Source organism: Macrosteles quadrilineatus, unplaced genomic scaffold, assembly GCF_028750875.1.
Source record: "Macrosteles quadrilineatus isolate MER2022 unplaced genomic scaffold, UCM_ALF_1.0 Scaffold_6__1_contigs__length_79288215, whole genome shotgun sequence".
Classification (NCBI taxonomy): domain Eukaryota; kingdom Metazoa; phylum Arthropoda; class Insecta; order Hemiptera; family Cicadellidae; genus Macrosteles; species Macrosteles quadrilineatus.
Genome location: NW_026542599.1, coordinates 41773184 through 41791965, shown reverse-complemented (window position 1 = coordinate 41791965; position 18782 = coordinate 41773184). Strand labels below are relative to the sequence as shown.

The 18782-nt window shown below is 35.8% G+C and overlaps 1 protein-coding gene across 1 annotated transcript in view; it reads right to left on the bottom strand.

Moving 5' to 3' along the window:
* The window catches only part of LOC128996150 (protein prickle-like), a 61278-nt gene that overhangs the window by 29136 nt on the left and 13360 nt on the right, over positions 1-18782 (bottom strand). The window contains exon 2 of the mRNA XM_054421286.1: positions 3666-3858. Within this exon, the coding sequence (XP_054277261.1) occupies positions 3666-3858 (193 nt within the window). The remainder of the gene's footprint in view (positions 1-3665; positions 3859-18782) is intronic.

Below are 18782 nucleotides of genomic sequence, written 5' to 3'. Positions count from 1 at the left end.
AGGCATGCACTGTGGATGCGATACTCTCTGGTGTGGATTAACGTCCGCACGAGTGAGTACTACGACTATCCGAAGTACCATCCTGATAGTTAGACCAACTCGTATATAGGTCTACCAAGGCAAAAATGTGGTTCGGATTCCACTATAAACTGTAGGTCCCTTAGTTGCCATTAGCTGTATGGGCTATTAATTAGTGTCTAAGGAATATGTCGGCCTTAGTCACTAACAAGACCGCGCCACTCATCCTACACTCATCTCCATTCATACTTGGCTTAAAATACCTACTTTGAATGGTCGCCATTTCATCGAAAAGTATTAAAGTATTAAACTCCTACTAAAAATTGTATTTGTTTACACATTTTTCTGATGTCAGTCTTTTTTATCCTACCTTGAATAAGTCAAAGCATGTTTTAAACCTACATTCGTTCGTCGTGATGTCCCAGTCCAGTGAGCTGAAACCCTACTGGACTGAGGCTGTTATAGGACTTTGTCCTCTTCAGCCAAAAACATACAGGCATGTGTGGTAATATTATTACAGTTGGGAACAGTTACGCTTTAACTCACTATAAAAGTAGTGGTGAAAGCAGCGATAACATACACCTCAAACGAGCAAAACCATACTAACTAGTCCAGCTACCAGCGAGTTACTGTGTCCCTCTTTGGTACAGTACAACCTTCTGATTCCATACCAATCCTTAAACGACAAATTATATCCAAACACAACTTTTGACCTAAAACATTAAACGTACGTAACCCACCAGAGTAGCCTGAGTCGTGATTTTCTCATTACCTTTTAATGACCACCGTACTGAAGGGGAGGGGGGGGCGGCGGCTCCATTACACGACAAAAGGAAAGTGACTGATAGTTGTAGGATTGTGAAAGCTGTAATTCGAACTGTGTGGCGAGCGAGGTAATGTAGCTATGATACTCTCACACCTGTAGATTGCACACACACACACAGTCCCAGACCTTTCTCAAGTCGCTTGGTCACTGGTCACACACCTTGGTATCGCAAGGATCATTTGTGGTCAGAATATTGAATGGCCTTCTCTCTCTATCACGTTTCAAAAGTCTTCTTGTTTGCGCTTCGAATCGGGTTTCACGTTTTTTGTTTGAAAAGGCATGAACAACTTGATATGTTGAAATCAAACACTGTAAATTTTGGAAGCTGATCAAGTTTTAAGGATATTTAGGATATTTCATCCAAAAGAATTATCATTCGCAAATTTTTACAGCAGAAAAATAATGATTAAATAAACTACTTGAAAAACAATAAATACGTCTAATAACACTTGCAATAATATGTTTACAATCGTACTGTTGACTAACAAAAAGGTAAATACATGTAAAAGATGGAGAGTGAAGAGCGATTTCGATTGGACGCTCCATATGATCATCAGACCCAATAGGAGAATGAATACGCTATTGGGTCTGATGATGATTGGAGTTTCCAATCAAATCGATCACCACTTACCATTTTTTATATGTTTTTACCATCTTGTGAGTCAACAGTTTAAGTGTAAATATATTATTACAAGTGTTATTAGACGTACTTATTGTTTTCAAGAGATTAATGATTGGCAACAGCACACACAATAAGAGGCTAAAAAATAAGAAAAGTCTGGTTCTATCCATAGTCAACGATTTGCCACTTCAGCATTCATATACATCTAGCCAAGTATAATTTTAATGGGTCTGATTTTACTTGTTTAGTTTTAGTGACTTTTGCCCTGTACATTTATGTATTATTATGGCAATAAAACATTCTGATTCTGATTCTGATACTATGTCCACAAAGTCTCCCGGTGTTTTCAATGATTAAGTGATCGCAGAATCAACAAAACACAACCAAGCTACCGTTCCCTTCCAGAAGATATGGAACTTGCACAAAAACTCGTCAAATCTGTTCCCGACACTCGCAGTCTCAGTCAAACTGTGCTGAGTTATTTGCACATCTGTCGCTGTAGTGGTTAGCAAGTTGAGAGGACGTCGGCCAAATTGAGTCATAATTCATCTAGACACTCCCCGTACAGTTCTGCGTAATTAAGAACATTCCTGCGGCATATTCTAGTGTCAGATTTATAATAAACCTGTTCGTAATCAAGGAAACGTCGATGGCCGGATTAACTGTTTTTGCTCCGTACATCCACGATGCGTTATGTAGATATTATGATAATGCACCGGATTTGACTCTGAACCTGAGCGATGGAGATATGTAAAACGAGACTTGGACAATGTAATCTGATATTTGTAAGATGATGTAATGATTGGTATAGTTTGGAATAAAGTTAAATGGTAGTAATTTCCTAAATTTGTATCTGAATTTGTCAAATGTATCTGGATTCCTCCAAGTAATAGAATCGATGAAGATTTCATCTACATGTTCAAACATAAAAATTTAAATCCACGTACAATTTGTTTTCGGTGAGTCATCTTGCTTCGCTTCCCAATCCCCACTAGGACTCAACTGTCATTAATAAATGCAAAGGAAAGTGAGATTTACTCTAAGTTTCAATTCAAAATCTTCTGGCATATAAAATACAATCACCCTGCTTACACACTATGTGATTATATATATATATATATATAAAGCTGCTGTGTAACGAATAGTATCCGATATTAATTAACTACATGCATTACCGGAGCACTAATGCTATTTAGATCAACTCTCGAGAAGGTTGGTATTAGAAACTACCGTAGGAGATTAGTTGTCTAATAGCTTAATTAATAAGAACCGAGCTCAATATCCTTTCCACTTCTGGCGTGTATCTTGCTTACGTGATATAAAGTAAATTGAACCGTAAAGTGGGAATGCTATTTACATCTTACTTGGGCAAGTAACCAATGACTGAAATAGTAAAGCGACAAGATATTCTGAAGTCAAGATGTTCCGTTATCAAGATTTTCCATATTGTCAAGATGTTCTGTTGTTAAGATGCTCCGTTGTCAAGATGTTCTGTCGTCAAAAGGTTCTTATCCCCCTTCTATTCAGGACTTGGGATGGCTGGCCGTGATTTCATAAACTCAAAACCTTAAGCTTAACCAAAAGATATTGACATCAGATTTCAGACAGGTTAACGTAGAATTAGTTTAAAAAGGTGTTATTCATAAAATGGAGTAATCTAATTTGTACAGTCAACGTGGCGTTCAAACCCGATTTTCTGCTATTTTCGCGTCCTCGAAATTTATAGCGTTATTATCACAGGACAGGCGCCCCAGGAGTCCTCGTGGCCCTGGGGGAGGGGGTTGCACGCTCACGGTCAGGGGTTGATAACAGATTGCTCTATCAATAATCACGACACACTTCAGAGAGAACTGCGAGGGACCACAGAGAAAACAGTGAACTGTAGAGGTTTCGCGACGAATCGAAAGATGAAGATTAGGTAAGATTAGCAAGGTAGACCATAGATAAAAGACATTTTGGTCTTTAATATTTATATCTTGTTGTCTTTTCGCCCTCAATATTATCAGTGTTTTTAATTGGAGCCTCCAATAAGACTAAACCTAGGAATATTTGGAGTGATAAAAAAGTTATCTTAATAACTGGTGGATCCTACATCATGTTTCTATCGTAGTTGATTTGTAGACAGCATTATGTTTGATTTTAGATTCTTATTTTGCAATTAATTAATACTAAGCTTTCTTTAAAAAAAATATGTCATACCTGATCAGGTCGAAGACCTGGAGGAACCCAGGTGTACTCCTCGAGTGCGCAGCCAGAGTCATCGTCAGAGTGTGAATGTCGCTGAGGGTCTAAAACCTTGCCAGCCAGAGGGGCGGAGTCCGGGGGAGGCAGCGACATGGACAACGTCTGACTGTGGTCCTCCCTGGGACTCTTACAGTTGCGGCACACCTTCCTGTAGAAACAACAACAGTGATTACTACTGAGGTACTGAACCTTGCCAGCCAGAGGGGCGGAGTCCAGGGGAGGCAGCGACATGGACAACGTCTGACTGTGGTCCTCCCTGGGACTCTTACTGTTGCGACACACCTTCCTGTAGACACAACAACAGTGATTACAACTGAGGTACAGAACCTTGCCAGCCAGAGGGGCGGAGTCCGGGGGAGGCAGCGACATGGACAACGTCTGACTGTGGTCCTCCCTGGGACTCTTACAGTTGCGACACACCTTCCTGTAGACACAACAACACTGATCACAACTGATGTACAGGATCTTGCAGCCAGAGGGGCGGAGTCCAGGGGAGGCAGCGACATGGACAACGTCTGACTGTGGTCCTCCCTGGGACTCTTACAGTTGCGGTACACCTTCCTGTAGACACAACAACAGTGATTACAACTCAGGTACAGATCCTTGCCTGCCAGAGGGGCGGAGTCCAGGGGAGGCAGTAACATGGGCAAGGTCTGACTATCATCCTCCCTTAGACTGGTACAGAAAAAAAGTCTGTTTACGTAACACTTTTTTTCGTCCTAGGACGCTAGGGATACCGGGATCCCGGGATTGTTTTGCACTTTACTTCAGGCTAAGCCATAGGTCTGGCTTACGGCTAGACCAGCTCGATCTCCCATGTATGTAACACTAATGTAAACTTTAGTATACGTAATTCTAATCCTGTCTACGGAATTAACTTCTATCTATTATTGACAATAAAGATGCGAATTCGAGTAATTTTCATTAGTCGCATCCTATTTTACAACTCACACTTTACGAAGGTTTTACAGTTTTAAAAGTCAGATATTTACGACACGACGTTCTCATATTTTATCCGTTTCAGAGTCTCATTAGTCTGGAATGACTCGACCAGTCCGTTACAATAACGAGGCCAAAAATCGCGCATCTCAGTGCTTTGGGTGCGAAGGCAATAATTAAAGCCCAGAAAGGGCCATTAGCCCACTAATCAAGGGGAGTCCTCGTTCTACTTATTGTTTATGACATTTTTATTATTATTGCCGACGTCGAGGAATGAAAATGAAGGATTCAAGATGGTGCAGTTTTTGTTTAGGGCAATAAAATGCCTAATGACTGGCGTAATGGATTTTTAGATTTGCATTTGCATTTAGTCTAAGAAAAAGTCTGGCAAAGTTTTGCTCATAGTTTACGATAATGACTTCCTTCCTAGATTCTTACGTTTGTACGTTGGAGCTTTATTTTTCTCGGATTTGTGACCTGGTTTTTATGTTTAGCATCATTATAAATTTCCCAATCTGCGATGATCTATAAAAACTGGGGTGATCTATTTCTTTGGTGTTATTTTTGCAAAAGCTTAAACACATATTCACGACGTATCACGAAGCAACCAAATTGTGATAATCTTTATCATCCTGGTCATATTATATACATCGACCGATTTTTAAACATGCCTTTTTAATTCAGTTCTTAGAAGAGATTCACTTAACGTAATGAACTATTTACTTGTTTATTTACATAACATTATTGTTTTGTTACTTTACAGTACAAGTTTGGACCAATGAGGTTCAAGGATTGAGAGATAATAAGTAGAATTGTAGCGCTTTGAACGTCAACTTATCACCTAAGGCCAATTTAATTGATTATGCAATGAGTGAGTGGTTGGGACAATGATTCGTTTAATCAAAATCAGTGACAATGAGAGGTTATAAACGAAAACATAACCTCTCTTAGACGTTATGAGTAGTAATTGTTAGTAATTAAAAACGGTTGTAGGTCAAGTAGTGTACGCAACTCACGTAATTAGCCTTTACGCGATCGTTGCGTAAGCTTCTATTAAATGTATACAAAATACACGATGTGTTATTAGCCGTATACAAAACTTCGTTAAAGTGTATATTATTGATTACATATATATATTTATGAGTATAAGTATATTTATGAGTATAAGTATTGAAACAGAGGTTAATCCAGTTTTCATAAACAGATGAGTTGAGTTAATGAAATGTTAACCGTAGGATACAAAGACAACTCAATGATTTCAGAGGAATGTCCGTTGGATTAAGTTTAAAAGCGCGACCAGAACATCCCCGGCTGGACGAGGCTACTAAGGTAAGTTGTTTATGGTTGAGAGGGAGGGATGATAATTATCTGGTAATCTGAGCCACCCTAACCTCTTCCTCTTCAAGCCAAAGTATAATTTACATTACAACGTTACCTACGTCCTCTCTTGTTCGACTTAAGTTATTCAATTATAAAATACTGAGAACAATTGTTATTGGATACATCGGATACAGTAACTATGTTATCTTTTATTTATTGAGACGGAATAATGTATGATTACCGGTATCAAAATGTTCCAGGAAAATACGAGTTCAGGGGATATTCTAAACTCCTTGCAAAGTTTGCCTAGCACTAGTAAGAGGAAAATTGAGAACTACGGTAGAATCGTAATGAAATTCCTGTCGTGACTTTTGATTTATTTTAGTTGTGTACCAAAACTTACCAAACTCAAACTTAGGAATAAAAACAACCAAAGGGGTTTCCAACAGATGAAAGAAAGAAAGTAAACTGTTATATTCTCCACTCAAACGGAACAAACATTTTTGAATTTGAGTTTCAAGTGACGAAGCACAAGTCATTGTTGTTGGAGACGAATGAATCAGCTGTTCCGACAGTCCAGAGTTAACAGCCAGATGGTAAAGTAAACATTTGTACAGCGCGGTTTACTTTACCACAAACCGCATTCCAAGGCCTATTGAGAACACGACACTCAGCAATGTATGCCTTGGTATACCAAGCATGCGTTCCATGCTTTAAAATGTAACTTTAAACCAATTTAAATTATGACTGATGCAGGGAAGATCATAGACCATCAATCAATAATTAATTAATTAATCAATTAGTACCTAGGGATGGTTCAGTATAGTTTATTTCCATTGTATATTGAGTACAATCTTCAGTGTAATCTTTGTTCAATAGTTACAACTGATGTTTTCCATTTGTACTGCATTTAGTAATTTACTAGTACAACCGTGTTGTAAACACATGTTACAAGTCTTTTGTTTACATTTTCCTTGTTGTTTTGTTCTTTCCCCAACATGGTTAGGCCTACTTGGCAACCCATAAGACCACTAATAAAAAATGTGACTTATAATTTAATTTTCATACGTAAAGTAATTAGATTTTTGCTGGTGGTTTTAACTGCAGTAAACACGTTTTTAGGTCAGATATAAGATCCTAACACGTTTTTAGGTAAGATTGTTTCCTATTTACAACATTTATAGGATATCATCGAAGCCGTTTTCGAAATATTTGTCCAAACATACATTTATACATACAAGAATACAAGCGTACATACAAGCAAACATTGCTATATAAGAGTATAGGATTTGAGATGGGGACGCCACCTAAGTGCGTATTTTAACTCCCAATATGAGTGAAGGATGCTTGTAGGATGGTGTGAGATAATCGTGTAGCTTTGTTACTGACTAAGATCAGCTGGTTTATCAGTCAGAATAATTTATTTAACGCCCAATGATCAGGAGCAGCTGAGTTCGGGTTCGATCCATCAAAAAGCTACTGACTTTTCTCAGGATCAAACCAGCGACCTTTTGATTGTGAGCACTCAGCTACCCAGTCAGTTAGTAGTCGAGCGGTCATAGTTTCACCTGGTAACAAAAGGTCACCGGTTCAATTTTGAGAAATGTCAGTATCTTTTTGACTGTTCGAAATTGGACCCAGCTGTGCTTGGCCATTTGGCTGATGATAAATGGTGTTGGCTAAATAAACAGGTGATTTTAGTGAGTAATTGAAAAGGTTAATATTAATTGTCGTTTCACGTATCTTCTAGCTATTAGCACATTAAAGATAGTTAGGTCAGTATGTTCAAGTTTATGAATCTTTTGGTCGAAATCTCATAAGAAATTTATAAAAAAATTACAAACAATTCACCGACAAATAAAACCACTTTTATGATACATTTCTCATACTTACTGCCTATGTTTAGAGTTTTACGGCCTGTTGCCTTGGCTATTTACATTTATATAATGAGCTACTGCAGCACACTTGGACCACAAAGCAATGGTTGGCCAGCTCTGTTATTTCCCCGTAATCATCTAAAAGGTTTCGTTTTCCTTTGATCTGCCGCTGTCGTGCGGTTGTTCCATTATACAGGTTGACTTTTGTTCTATTCCAAACCGATTAGGCATGACTTTACCCTACTCAAAGGCAAGGTTTGTTGTTTACAAAGTATGACATATACATATATGATTTTAAAAGTGAATATTGGTATCGGTAAAATGTATTTTTTTCCACCGTGGTCATTAAGAACAAGGTGCAGAAAATAAGGGATACACTATTTAAATGATAGTACTGTATTACCAATTTTGCTGCATATATTACTATATTTTACATCATATTATCTCAACAAATAAATTCAATAATTTTGAATGACTCATTCTATTTAGAGTAAAGTAAAGGATACTCTTTCACTATTTCATAGTATTAAACCAGATTCACCTAAAAAAATATAAATCGTAGAACTTAGAAAAATACATACTGAATAAAACACAAAAAAATATCAATTAGCCAGTATTTGTATATTCTATGTTGAATCCGCCTAACAATCCCATAATAAAATTCGTAGTTACATTCTTAATATTACAATAGTTTTTTTTTTTACGATAGGCATATTATTAAGTTAGTCTACATACTCCAACAATGTATCGGGTGTGTAACCAATACATATTTACACGTTATAAGTGACTCAAGAGCATTTAGTATAATTTATGACACTTTCTACATACATGGAAAGTCGTGTCCGCTGATTACCCTTATGACAAAATAGCCAGAAAGACATTTTGGCAATTAAGCAGGTGGAAGCCTAGAAGGAAGCCGATAATAAAGATAATACAGGTAGCGATAATGGAGGGAGGTGTGGGGGGCAAGAATGCTAATGGAAGAGCATGAAGGCTCGGTAACAATTAGCGTTCAAGGTAATTACAAGAAACCTGTCTGCAACGTGGTGTCATCCGGGATAGGAGAAAACAAGAACACTGGACAACTACTGTACGTTCCTGGCTAAGTTGGCCGAAGACACTGACTGCAACGTGGTGTCATCCGGGATAGGAGGAAACAAGAACACTGGACAACTACTGTACGTTCCTGGCTAAGTTGGCCGTAGATACTGTCTGCAACGTGGTGTCATCCGGGTTAGGAGAAAACAAGAACACTGGACAACTACTGTAAGTTCCTGGCTAAGTTGGCCGTAGACCTTGTCTGCAACGTGGTGTCATCCGGGATAGGAGAAAACAAGAACACTGGACAACTACTGTACGTTCCTGGCTACGTTGGCCGTAGACACTGACTGCAACGTGGTGTCATCCGGGATAGGAGAAAACAAGAACACAGGACAACTACTGTACGTTCCTGGCTAAGTTGGCCGTAGACACTGACTGCAACGTGGTGTCATCCAGAATAGGAGGAATCCAGAACACTGAACAAATACAGAGGAACATATGATTCGGGCCAGATATATAATTAGCTTATAATTAGATTATAATAGATTAATTATAGATCCATTGCAATCAACAATGACGTGGCTAAAATAGGAGCTATATTCCTTATAACCATGTAAATTATTAGTTTATTTCATCTACAGGAGCATCAGCAACTGGAGTTTTAATATTCACGCACGGCTCTCGTCTCGAAAGTGGTCTGAAATTTCAATTCCACGTCCAGACATTAAAATGAGTGGAAATGGAGGGAATGGATTAGCATTCCGGCTGAGGGACAATTACATGGATTGCGGAGAAACTTACGCCCGGGGCGGGCCGGGCTGGGGCGCCAAACTGAGCTAGATTACTGGACGTCCCCGGGCACGGCGCGGGCATGTGGTGATTATACGAGGCTTCCTAGAACACGGCATCGCCGAAACTCAGAGATGAAGTTATTCGTTCACTTTGACAAACTATAATCGATAATGTGTGAGTGTAACGGCACAGTAAATCTTCATCGGTAAATTTTTAATTTTGAATTGGTCAAGGAATAATTGTCGAGTTGTATTCGTCGGTACTTCCGGGAAGAGAGAGGTGAGTTTGATCCCCTAAAATCCACAATTTTAGGGGTTTGGAACCGCTTTTTCTTAAAGGATTTGGTGTCTTTGTGATTCTTCATAAAATTCCACAGACGCACTCATACATGGACACCATCAAAGTAGTTATTTTTAAGAATTTTAAATATCATTAAATTATACGAATATATCAAACTGTGTCTTCTCATTAAATTATTTATCAATATTAAATTGTTTGATGGACGTATCGATAATGATAGGTGTGTTACGATTGAGTTTGCGTTAATTAAATGAAATTTACGGAAAAAGGTACGTTTAAAAAAACAATTTCCGTGTACTTAACGTCGTTTAGTTTGCGTCCATCGAATTAAACTTATTATTTACTGGGAAATTACATAAGAAACATATTTCCAAAAAGTTTTCATTTACCTTTGGGTAAGCCTAGCGGGTACAGTTAACAGATTATCTGATTCCCGGTTTGTATTCTAGATCACACGGGTTGTTTAACATTCTGAGTCTGATAAATTGGACTTGGATTTGGACGTTCTAGCAACCTCTAGAACAGGTTGTAAATTAGCAGATTATCTAGGTTTTATGCAAATTAGAGTTTTGGATTTTATAGTGCAAGGTCCAGGCAGTCATCTACGAATCTACAGTTCGGATTCTCGGCCAAATGTATTTTAAGAATAAATACATAGTGCGATAGAGGAAAAGTAAAAAGAAAAAAAAACTCGAAACTTTTCTTTTGAGTAAATCTCCCATAAAACAGGCATACATTTTACAATGAGATTAAAGGTATACCTAAGGTCTTTTAATAAAGTATTCAAGGATGAAAACAAACTCCCTGGAAGATTTCGTGTAGGGCTTAATTGTACCTTAGGTCAAAACAATAAACAAATCACTTGCACATAGGTATGCAATGCCTGGATTTCTGTCATTCTGTCTATATGTGATTAATCAAAATGTGTCCATATAAGTATATGGAATAATAACTTTTGAACCCCTTAAGTTATTCATTTCAAACTTATTATGGACCAACTACACACCAAGTATCAGATTTCTAATTTGTTCCAATTAAGAATGGCGTCCATTTACAATTTTCAATCTTAAATACCTTAAAACCGAGTGATTCAACAAAAAAGATTTATTTTTGAAAATGTTATGAATAATCTAACATTAGACTGTTTAAATCTGTTTATAAACAATAAGATGTTATAGTTCTTATTTTTATAAGTCATTGTATATGAATATTATAATGTTATAATTTGTTCCCATATGTAGTGGTGAGCTCAGAACATACACCCAGAACATATACCCAGAACATACACCCAGAACATATACACAGAACATATACCCAGAACATACACCCAGAACATACACCCAGATTATATACCCAGAACATACATTCTCGTGAAAATTTAAATATCTTACACCAAGTATGTGATGTTCGTGATGAAAAAATATCTTATAGACTTACTATTTCTTGTTGTGACGTTACAAAGAGTGGTACCACGGGAGGGAAGATTACAGGATTGAATGTATTGATTAGTTACATATAATAGTTTTATTCATATTTAACTTCACAGCTTTATGTATAGGTGGTAAGAGTTTTTAATTTTAAACATCATTGTATAAATGTTATTTTAATAAATAAGATTTCTTCTACATAATTGACTTAATCAACCCGTTACAGTATGGATGATTTAGCACGTGTCCTAGAATTAAGTCAACAACCGATCCGCTACAACATTAAATTCAATTTTCAGTTATTATACCACTACTTGGACGCCACATCAGATATGTTAACAGTTAACTTAAACAGTTCGATGGGAGATTGCCACACCCGGCGGCTATGCACTTTAATTGCAACTGCATCAAAGAGACAGAGAGGAAGAATGTGATGACCATCTCTCCTCTCTCTCCCTCTCGTTGGCAGGTCGTGACTACGCTGTAAATGTTTGTGACTGAAGAGTGTGAAAAGGTTTGGTTTATGTCACTAATTAACAGAGTTGCAGTTGAACCAAAGGTGTGGGAATTGGAGATTGGTGAATGTGTTAAGTGTTGAAGGAATTTATCAATTCGTTTCCTGTTTTACAACAACTTAACAGAGAAAAAATTATGTGATTGTTTATTATGCTTGTAAGTATCTATAAGTATCATTGCCTAAAAATACATTTAATGAAAGCGTTTACCTGCTAGTGTGCCTTTTTGTTGAAACAGACCCCGTTTTCGCTAATCCCACCTTTTCATATTTTGGATGAAGCATTGATCATATAACCGTTTGTATCGAATTAGATAGGTGTAAATTAATTTATCTTGGCATATTATCAACATTTAAAAATATAACTTTTAAGAATTGCAATGAGTGGCAATGTATGCATAGATAATTGCATTACCCCAATATGAATACTGGTAACGTGCTATGTTTGAACCAGTAAACACACTAATAAAATGTATCCCTACAGAGAAATTCGTTGAAAGTACAAACCTGACAATAATGGTTGTATGTATTTAATTATTTCTTTACATTTGATTTACAACATATGGAAACAACATATTCCTAAACAATGTCTCCGGTTGGGCATGTTGATGACCGATCGTTATTTATCGCCATTGTAACTTATCCTGTATTTAATTACTCTAAGAGGGTTGCTGCACTTATAATTATTAATTATTTTCATTTAAGCTTGTCAGGATTAAAAAGTAACAAACATTGTAGGCATGGCAAATTTTGTTTAGAGATATATTTTTTATTCTTGATTTTATATTTTTGTCTCTAGACACCACATGACGTACCACACAATGTCACCTCTGTATCTCCTGGTGTCTAGTATGTGGTGGCCAGCTGTATGATGACGTACCACACAATGTCACCTCTGTATCTCCTAGTGTCTAGCAGTGTGATGGCCAGCTGTATGTAAATGAAGACCGTCATATCTGATGACGCTGTCTACCTTCTACCTGTCCCTGTCAGTTTATAATGGAACACTTATTATAATTTGTAATTACGAACACACCGACTACATAAGAAGCTAGACCATTATATTGATGGACTATAACGTCAGTGTCATTTTTCATAGATTTAATTACTTTTTTAAGTAACCGGTAATTTCATTCCTAGTATTATTCGAATGAGTGAAACATGTTACAAAATAGTACTTTTAGTTATAGGAATTCTAAATATTAACGCAACTCCAGTTATTGGTTCTGTTTTGAGCTTTTTGAATTGTAATTCAAAAACTGATATGACAATTGTCTCATAGCAGGAGCATGTAAATGTACCTAAAAAATAGCTGTGACTGAACGTACTTAAAGGATGTTTAACACAGAGGGCTTTAAGATACTTAATAAGTATTTTAGAATATTATTACATTTAATGTTTTCACAACTTTAATTCCTAGAGGATAATATTGTTATTTAATTAGAAACATTTTTACAATGATATTTTCTCTGCCCATCAAAACATTGCTTTTAAATATCATTTTAGCTGGTTAAGCATTGCATTGTTCTAATTTAATATTTGTTCTATTGCACGATATCATTTCCATAAACATTAAACAGCAAATACACTTATTATCATATTGTAATATTTTTAGCATAAGTTCATGGGTACTCTATGCACGGTTATGTTTGTCAATTAATTAAAGGGGGGCAAGCAACAGTTTGACAATGGTTTGTGTTTGGAAAAGAGTTTTAAAGTTAAATGAAATAACAAAAAGTAAATAGTTAAACAAAATCCGCATACAGTGTACGAACAGATAATTTAAATTTGTTCTCATTTGATCTAATAAGAGGCAGTAATCTATAAGTGAGTATGATCACAGACTATACAACAAATTATTTATGATACAGTAAATCAGTATCTTTGAGTTACACTTAAAGTAGACTTACGTTTACTATAACCAGCTGTAGCAATAACAAAATAAATAGAACACAGTTGAATGGGGCTACTCACTTAGTGTGCTCTTGTCAAAATTACATTTTTTCTACTAGTTTTTGTTACTGAGATATGAGAAGTTTGTCTTCCAGTTTGGCTTGGTAAAATAATTGACAAATTCGACAAAAATCTGCAATTCAAAATCAACACACTCTGTAGCTGACTTGACCACGTTTACTTGTATCCTAACACTAGCTACAACTTTTATAAGTGAATTTAACTACGATTATCAATGGTGAATGGGTAAGCTAAGGCAGATTTGAACCCTTGATTTACGGAACAGCTAGATGTTTCAAACGGTGATTTTTTCTATAATCATTAATTTCTCTGTTCCATATACCGTTGTACGTCAGCATGAGTCGCCTCATAGGTGATGTAGCCAGTCACTATGGAACGGTCTATCATAATTACAACGCAGAGCGGCTATATCAGCAACTAGCGGTTAGCAGCGGCTGGTAGCCGAGTAGCCGTGGCGGACGCGTTGCAGAAAGTCAACAGTCCCGGAAGGTCAAATAATTTAAACCTGTGCCGCTAGGTCAAAAACTACAATGTTTGCAGTGTCTGTAGATCAAAAATCCCAGAAAGTCAAATAGTACAGTCCGGGCTAAAAGTTTAGGGGAATGTTGCTGAAAGTCAACAGTCCCGGAAGATCAAATAATTTATACCTGTGCCACTAGGTCAAAAACTACAATGTTTGCAGTGTCTGTAGATCAAAAGTCCCAGTAAGTCAAATAGTACAGTCCGAGCTAAAAACGTGGTCTATGTTAAAGCAATTGACTTATTGGGAATTTGACCTAATGCAACAGCAGTTTTAATATAACGAAATACGGTAAAATACAAGTTCAGTTTCGCTGAGTCAACAGTGCCGGAAGATCAAAAGCAATAAAAGTGAACGTCGATTCAGTGTAAAGTAGACCTCCTGCAACGCTTACTACACCAACAAAACTCGCTTTTAGTTACTTCGTGTTTTGTCATAATTAGAATAGAGCTAAAATTATCATATTTGGTACATAGCTTATCTATTAATGCTTCTTGCCAACTGTTTGGTCAACACTGTAAATAGGTATAGTTTATGCAATGAAAAGCCTTTCGTCAAAATTTGTGGCATAAAATACACGCAAGGACGATCTGAAAATTTCTGGTTATTATATACGTTTGTAAAAGGAGATCCATTTAATTGTAGAACTATTTTATGAGTTATAATGTAGTCTACACATAAACTGTGTAAATGTATTACGCCTCGGAAGGGTTGAAACCTGTCCAAACTATCATATATATTATTAAAACGTAAATGGGGTTTTTTCACATTCTGAATCAACCAGTCGACGGATTTTCATTATTTTTGTGTTGGAAGAAAGATAATTTTGAGAACTAGGGAATGTCAAAGCCATAATTATAATTAAGGGCCCCAGTTTTTTTTTTTTAGAAATTAAGTTTTAATTTTTAAAAAGTCTAGCAGCCGACGCTAACCTTCTAAGCTAGCTTTTAGTACAATATAATTTGCTTAACATAACAGCCGTAAACATTCAGCATTTTTGACACAAATTCAGCATTTGGAAACAAATTTAAAGACATATTTAGAGTTGACTTATTTATACTATGTGTAATGCTGACCATTGATACATTCAATTCTTAGGTATGAGGATAGCAGATTTATTAAATATGCATAGTAAAATAGTAGGATGTTCAAATTATTTTTTAAAGGAATCTTTGTAATCATTGATTTGTTTTAGTCCCATATAATTTGTTTTAACTAACAGCTGGTTGAATGTAATATTGTTCTATATAACTATTATGTTTTTGGCGAATTTCCCATATAGGGAATAAGCTATTACCGTAGTACTTATGGTAACACCTGGACCCGGGACCGATTTAATTTTTCGTTTTGAGGTCCCTAGAGGCCTAAAACACCATCCATTCAAATTCATATATATAGGGTGATCAAATCAACGAGGCCACCATTGGGAAATCGGAAACGGTAAGAATAGAGAAAACTTTAAATGGGGGACATTCCCTTATTTTTTGTGGCAGTTAAAAATATGATTTTAGTTTTTTTTTATCATGTTTTCGGATAGAATATGCAATTTAAAAACTTTTTAGCCTTGCCATTTTTTCGATAAACCCATTCGTTTAGGAGTACAGCCTATGGAAAAATGACTTCCGGTGTACATTTTACATCATGTAGCTCCTAAACGAGTAAGTTTAGAACAAAATTGCAAAAAGTAAATTAGTCTTAGAATTGCATCTAAATTCCTTAAAGACTATAAAATAAATATTTGCTTCCACTTTTCAAGTTTGCCGCCATTTTTTAAATAATATAATTCATATTTTTAATGAATTTTATGGTCTTTTTGGATTGTGGATGCAATTGTAAGACTTTTTTACTCTTCGCATTTTTGCTTTAAGCTTACTTGTTTAGGAGCTACATGATTTAAAATGTACACCGGAAGTCATTTTTCCATAGGCTGTAACTCCTAAACGAGTGGGTTTATCGAAAAAATGTCAAGGATAAAAAGTTTTTAAATTTCCTATTCTATCCGAAAACATGATAAAATATAGGGTGTTCCATAAGAAATTTCAAATTTGGCCGCTATTTTGGAAAATGGCGGCTGAGAAAAAAAAACTAAAATCATATTTTTAACTGCCACAAAAAATAAAGGAATGTCCCCCATTTTAAGTTTTCTCTAATTCTTACCGTTTCCGATATCCCAATGGTGGCCTCCTTCTTCATATATTCTTCACTGATCACGTAATGCGTGATTTTCTATAAAGTCTTGGAAAAATAAAAGGTTAAATAGATAGAATACAGGTGTACTGTATGTGGTTTACACACACATATTCATCAAACTGTGTGATATTTTGTTATTGCAATGAACAATTTGGGAGTATCGTATTGTTTAAGTCGATGGAAAATCTCTGTTGATCCTGTTTTACAAGCAAACCAAAAAGATACAGTAGTCACCACTCTATGTGACATATTCTAACCAGAAAATTGTAATCGTATGATTCTATAAGCATTGGTAGGATTTCAAAGTACTTTACAAACATTATTTCAAGGGTAATAACAGTTACAATTTCCGCTGACTTTAAAAGAGTCAACTAAAATATTATACTATGGACACACAACTAAATGGAACAAGTAATGGAAATACTCACGATGTATTTATTATTTATGGTAGTTATTTATCTTTGCTGTTATACATATAACAGTTCGATATAAGCATTGAGTATACACGTCAGTAGATACGTGTATACCCAATGATATAAGCAACGGTTCTTGCAATTTATTGCTTATTGTTTTTAGAGTTGTTTTCGGACTTACTCTGTTTTCGGACTTACTCACACTCGTATAATGTTGTCCACGTTTGTCATTGATAATGTAGCTATGTTACACCCGTTGTCACGAAAAGGTTTACAAGTTTTCCGTCTGTTTTTGAATAACGATAAATTTTTTCACATACTTAAGAACCACCTGATTTCGTGCATTACATGTTCGTCTCAATTTTATTTGCTTTAGTAGGCATTCTTTTGGTTGATGAGGACTTCAATCGGTCCTTTCAATGATTGCTCATGAAATATAGTGCTTTGTCCATTAATTTTTATTGTTTGGTAAAATGGATTAAATTATCCAGCAAACCCAAATCGAAATAGTAAATATAGTATTTCAAACAAATCAGTAACATGTTAATAATGTAGCCTACATTATTTCCTTGAATTGCATAGCAATTAATTGAGCTGATCCTGATATAAATAAATAAATATGTTCTTCATAGGCATAACATGGGTTCTTTAAGAGCCACTGGGGTTGAGCCGAAGGGATTTAAAAAACGTAAGGTTGGTTTGCAAATGTACGTGACACGCTCTTTCTAATGAGACGTGAATGGTCAAAATCGCATAAGAAATGCGGAGGAGTTCAACGGAAATATTTCGTGTTGGCGTTATACAGTATGGTTGAAAAGTCCTGGATTGGCTATATTTCTTTAACAATATAGATAAAGTAGTGAGACTTGGTATATCAATAATAGCCATAAATATCTACTGTCTTAAGCTATTATCACTTTTTGATCCCTTAAGGGGGATGGACCACAAAGACTAAGACAAAATTCTTATATAATTTTAATACTATTTTACCTGTTTTTGAAATGGCGACCATACAAATGTATGCATTTTAAGCCAAGTATGAATGGAGATGAGTGTGTGATGAGTGGAGCGATCTTGTTGTACTGTTAGTGACTAAGGCCGACATAATCCTTAGACGCAGCTGTTAATTAATAGCCCATACAGTCAATTAATAGCAGCAGAGGTAAAGTTTGGTATCAAATTAAAGGTTTTATTCATAAAAATACATTGCCGCAAACCCAAACTCAAACGATGATGATGATAATCATGTTAATGATGTAGCTAAAACGTATCGTTTGAAATTTAACAGCTGAAAATAAGTGAAATATAAAAAGTTTTGGTTAAATCCATCAAATTGTAGTTGGACATTAGTCCAAATACTAATGCACTCGTGACCCCTCCCCCTTCGGTTTCATGTATTCCTCTCAATCAGTTCAAACTTAGGTGAATTAAACATTAATGTTAATCAATGAATGTTAAATCCTCCTAGGTTCAAACCTGAAACACCCAGATCGAAACTCGCCTGTCGTTATTTTAACATCGCCATATTTTTTTTACTATATTTTTCAAAAAAAGAAAGATTATATTGATTTACTTTGGATTTTAAAAATGTGAACGTTTTATTTTATTAAAGATGTATGGTGATACGTAAATATTGTGGTGTAGTAAAGTATATTATATTGTATAAGTGTTAAATTTTGAAATTTTAATTTGAATCGAGATCAACGATCACATAAGACCAATTGGTCTTATATGATCGAGATGAATCTTTTTTAACAACATGGGT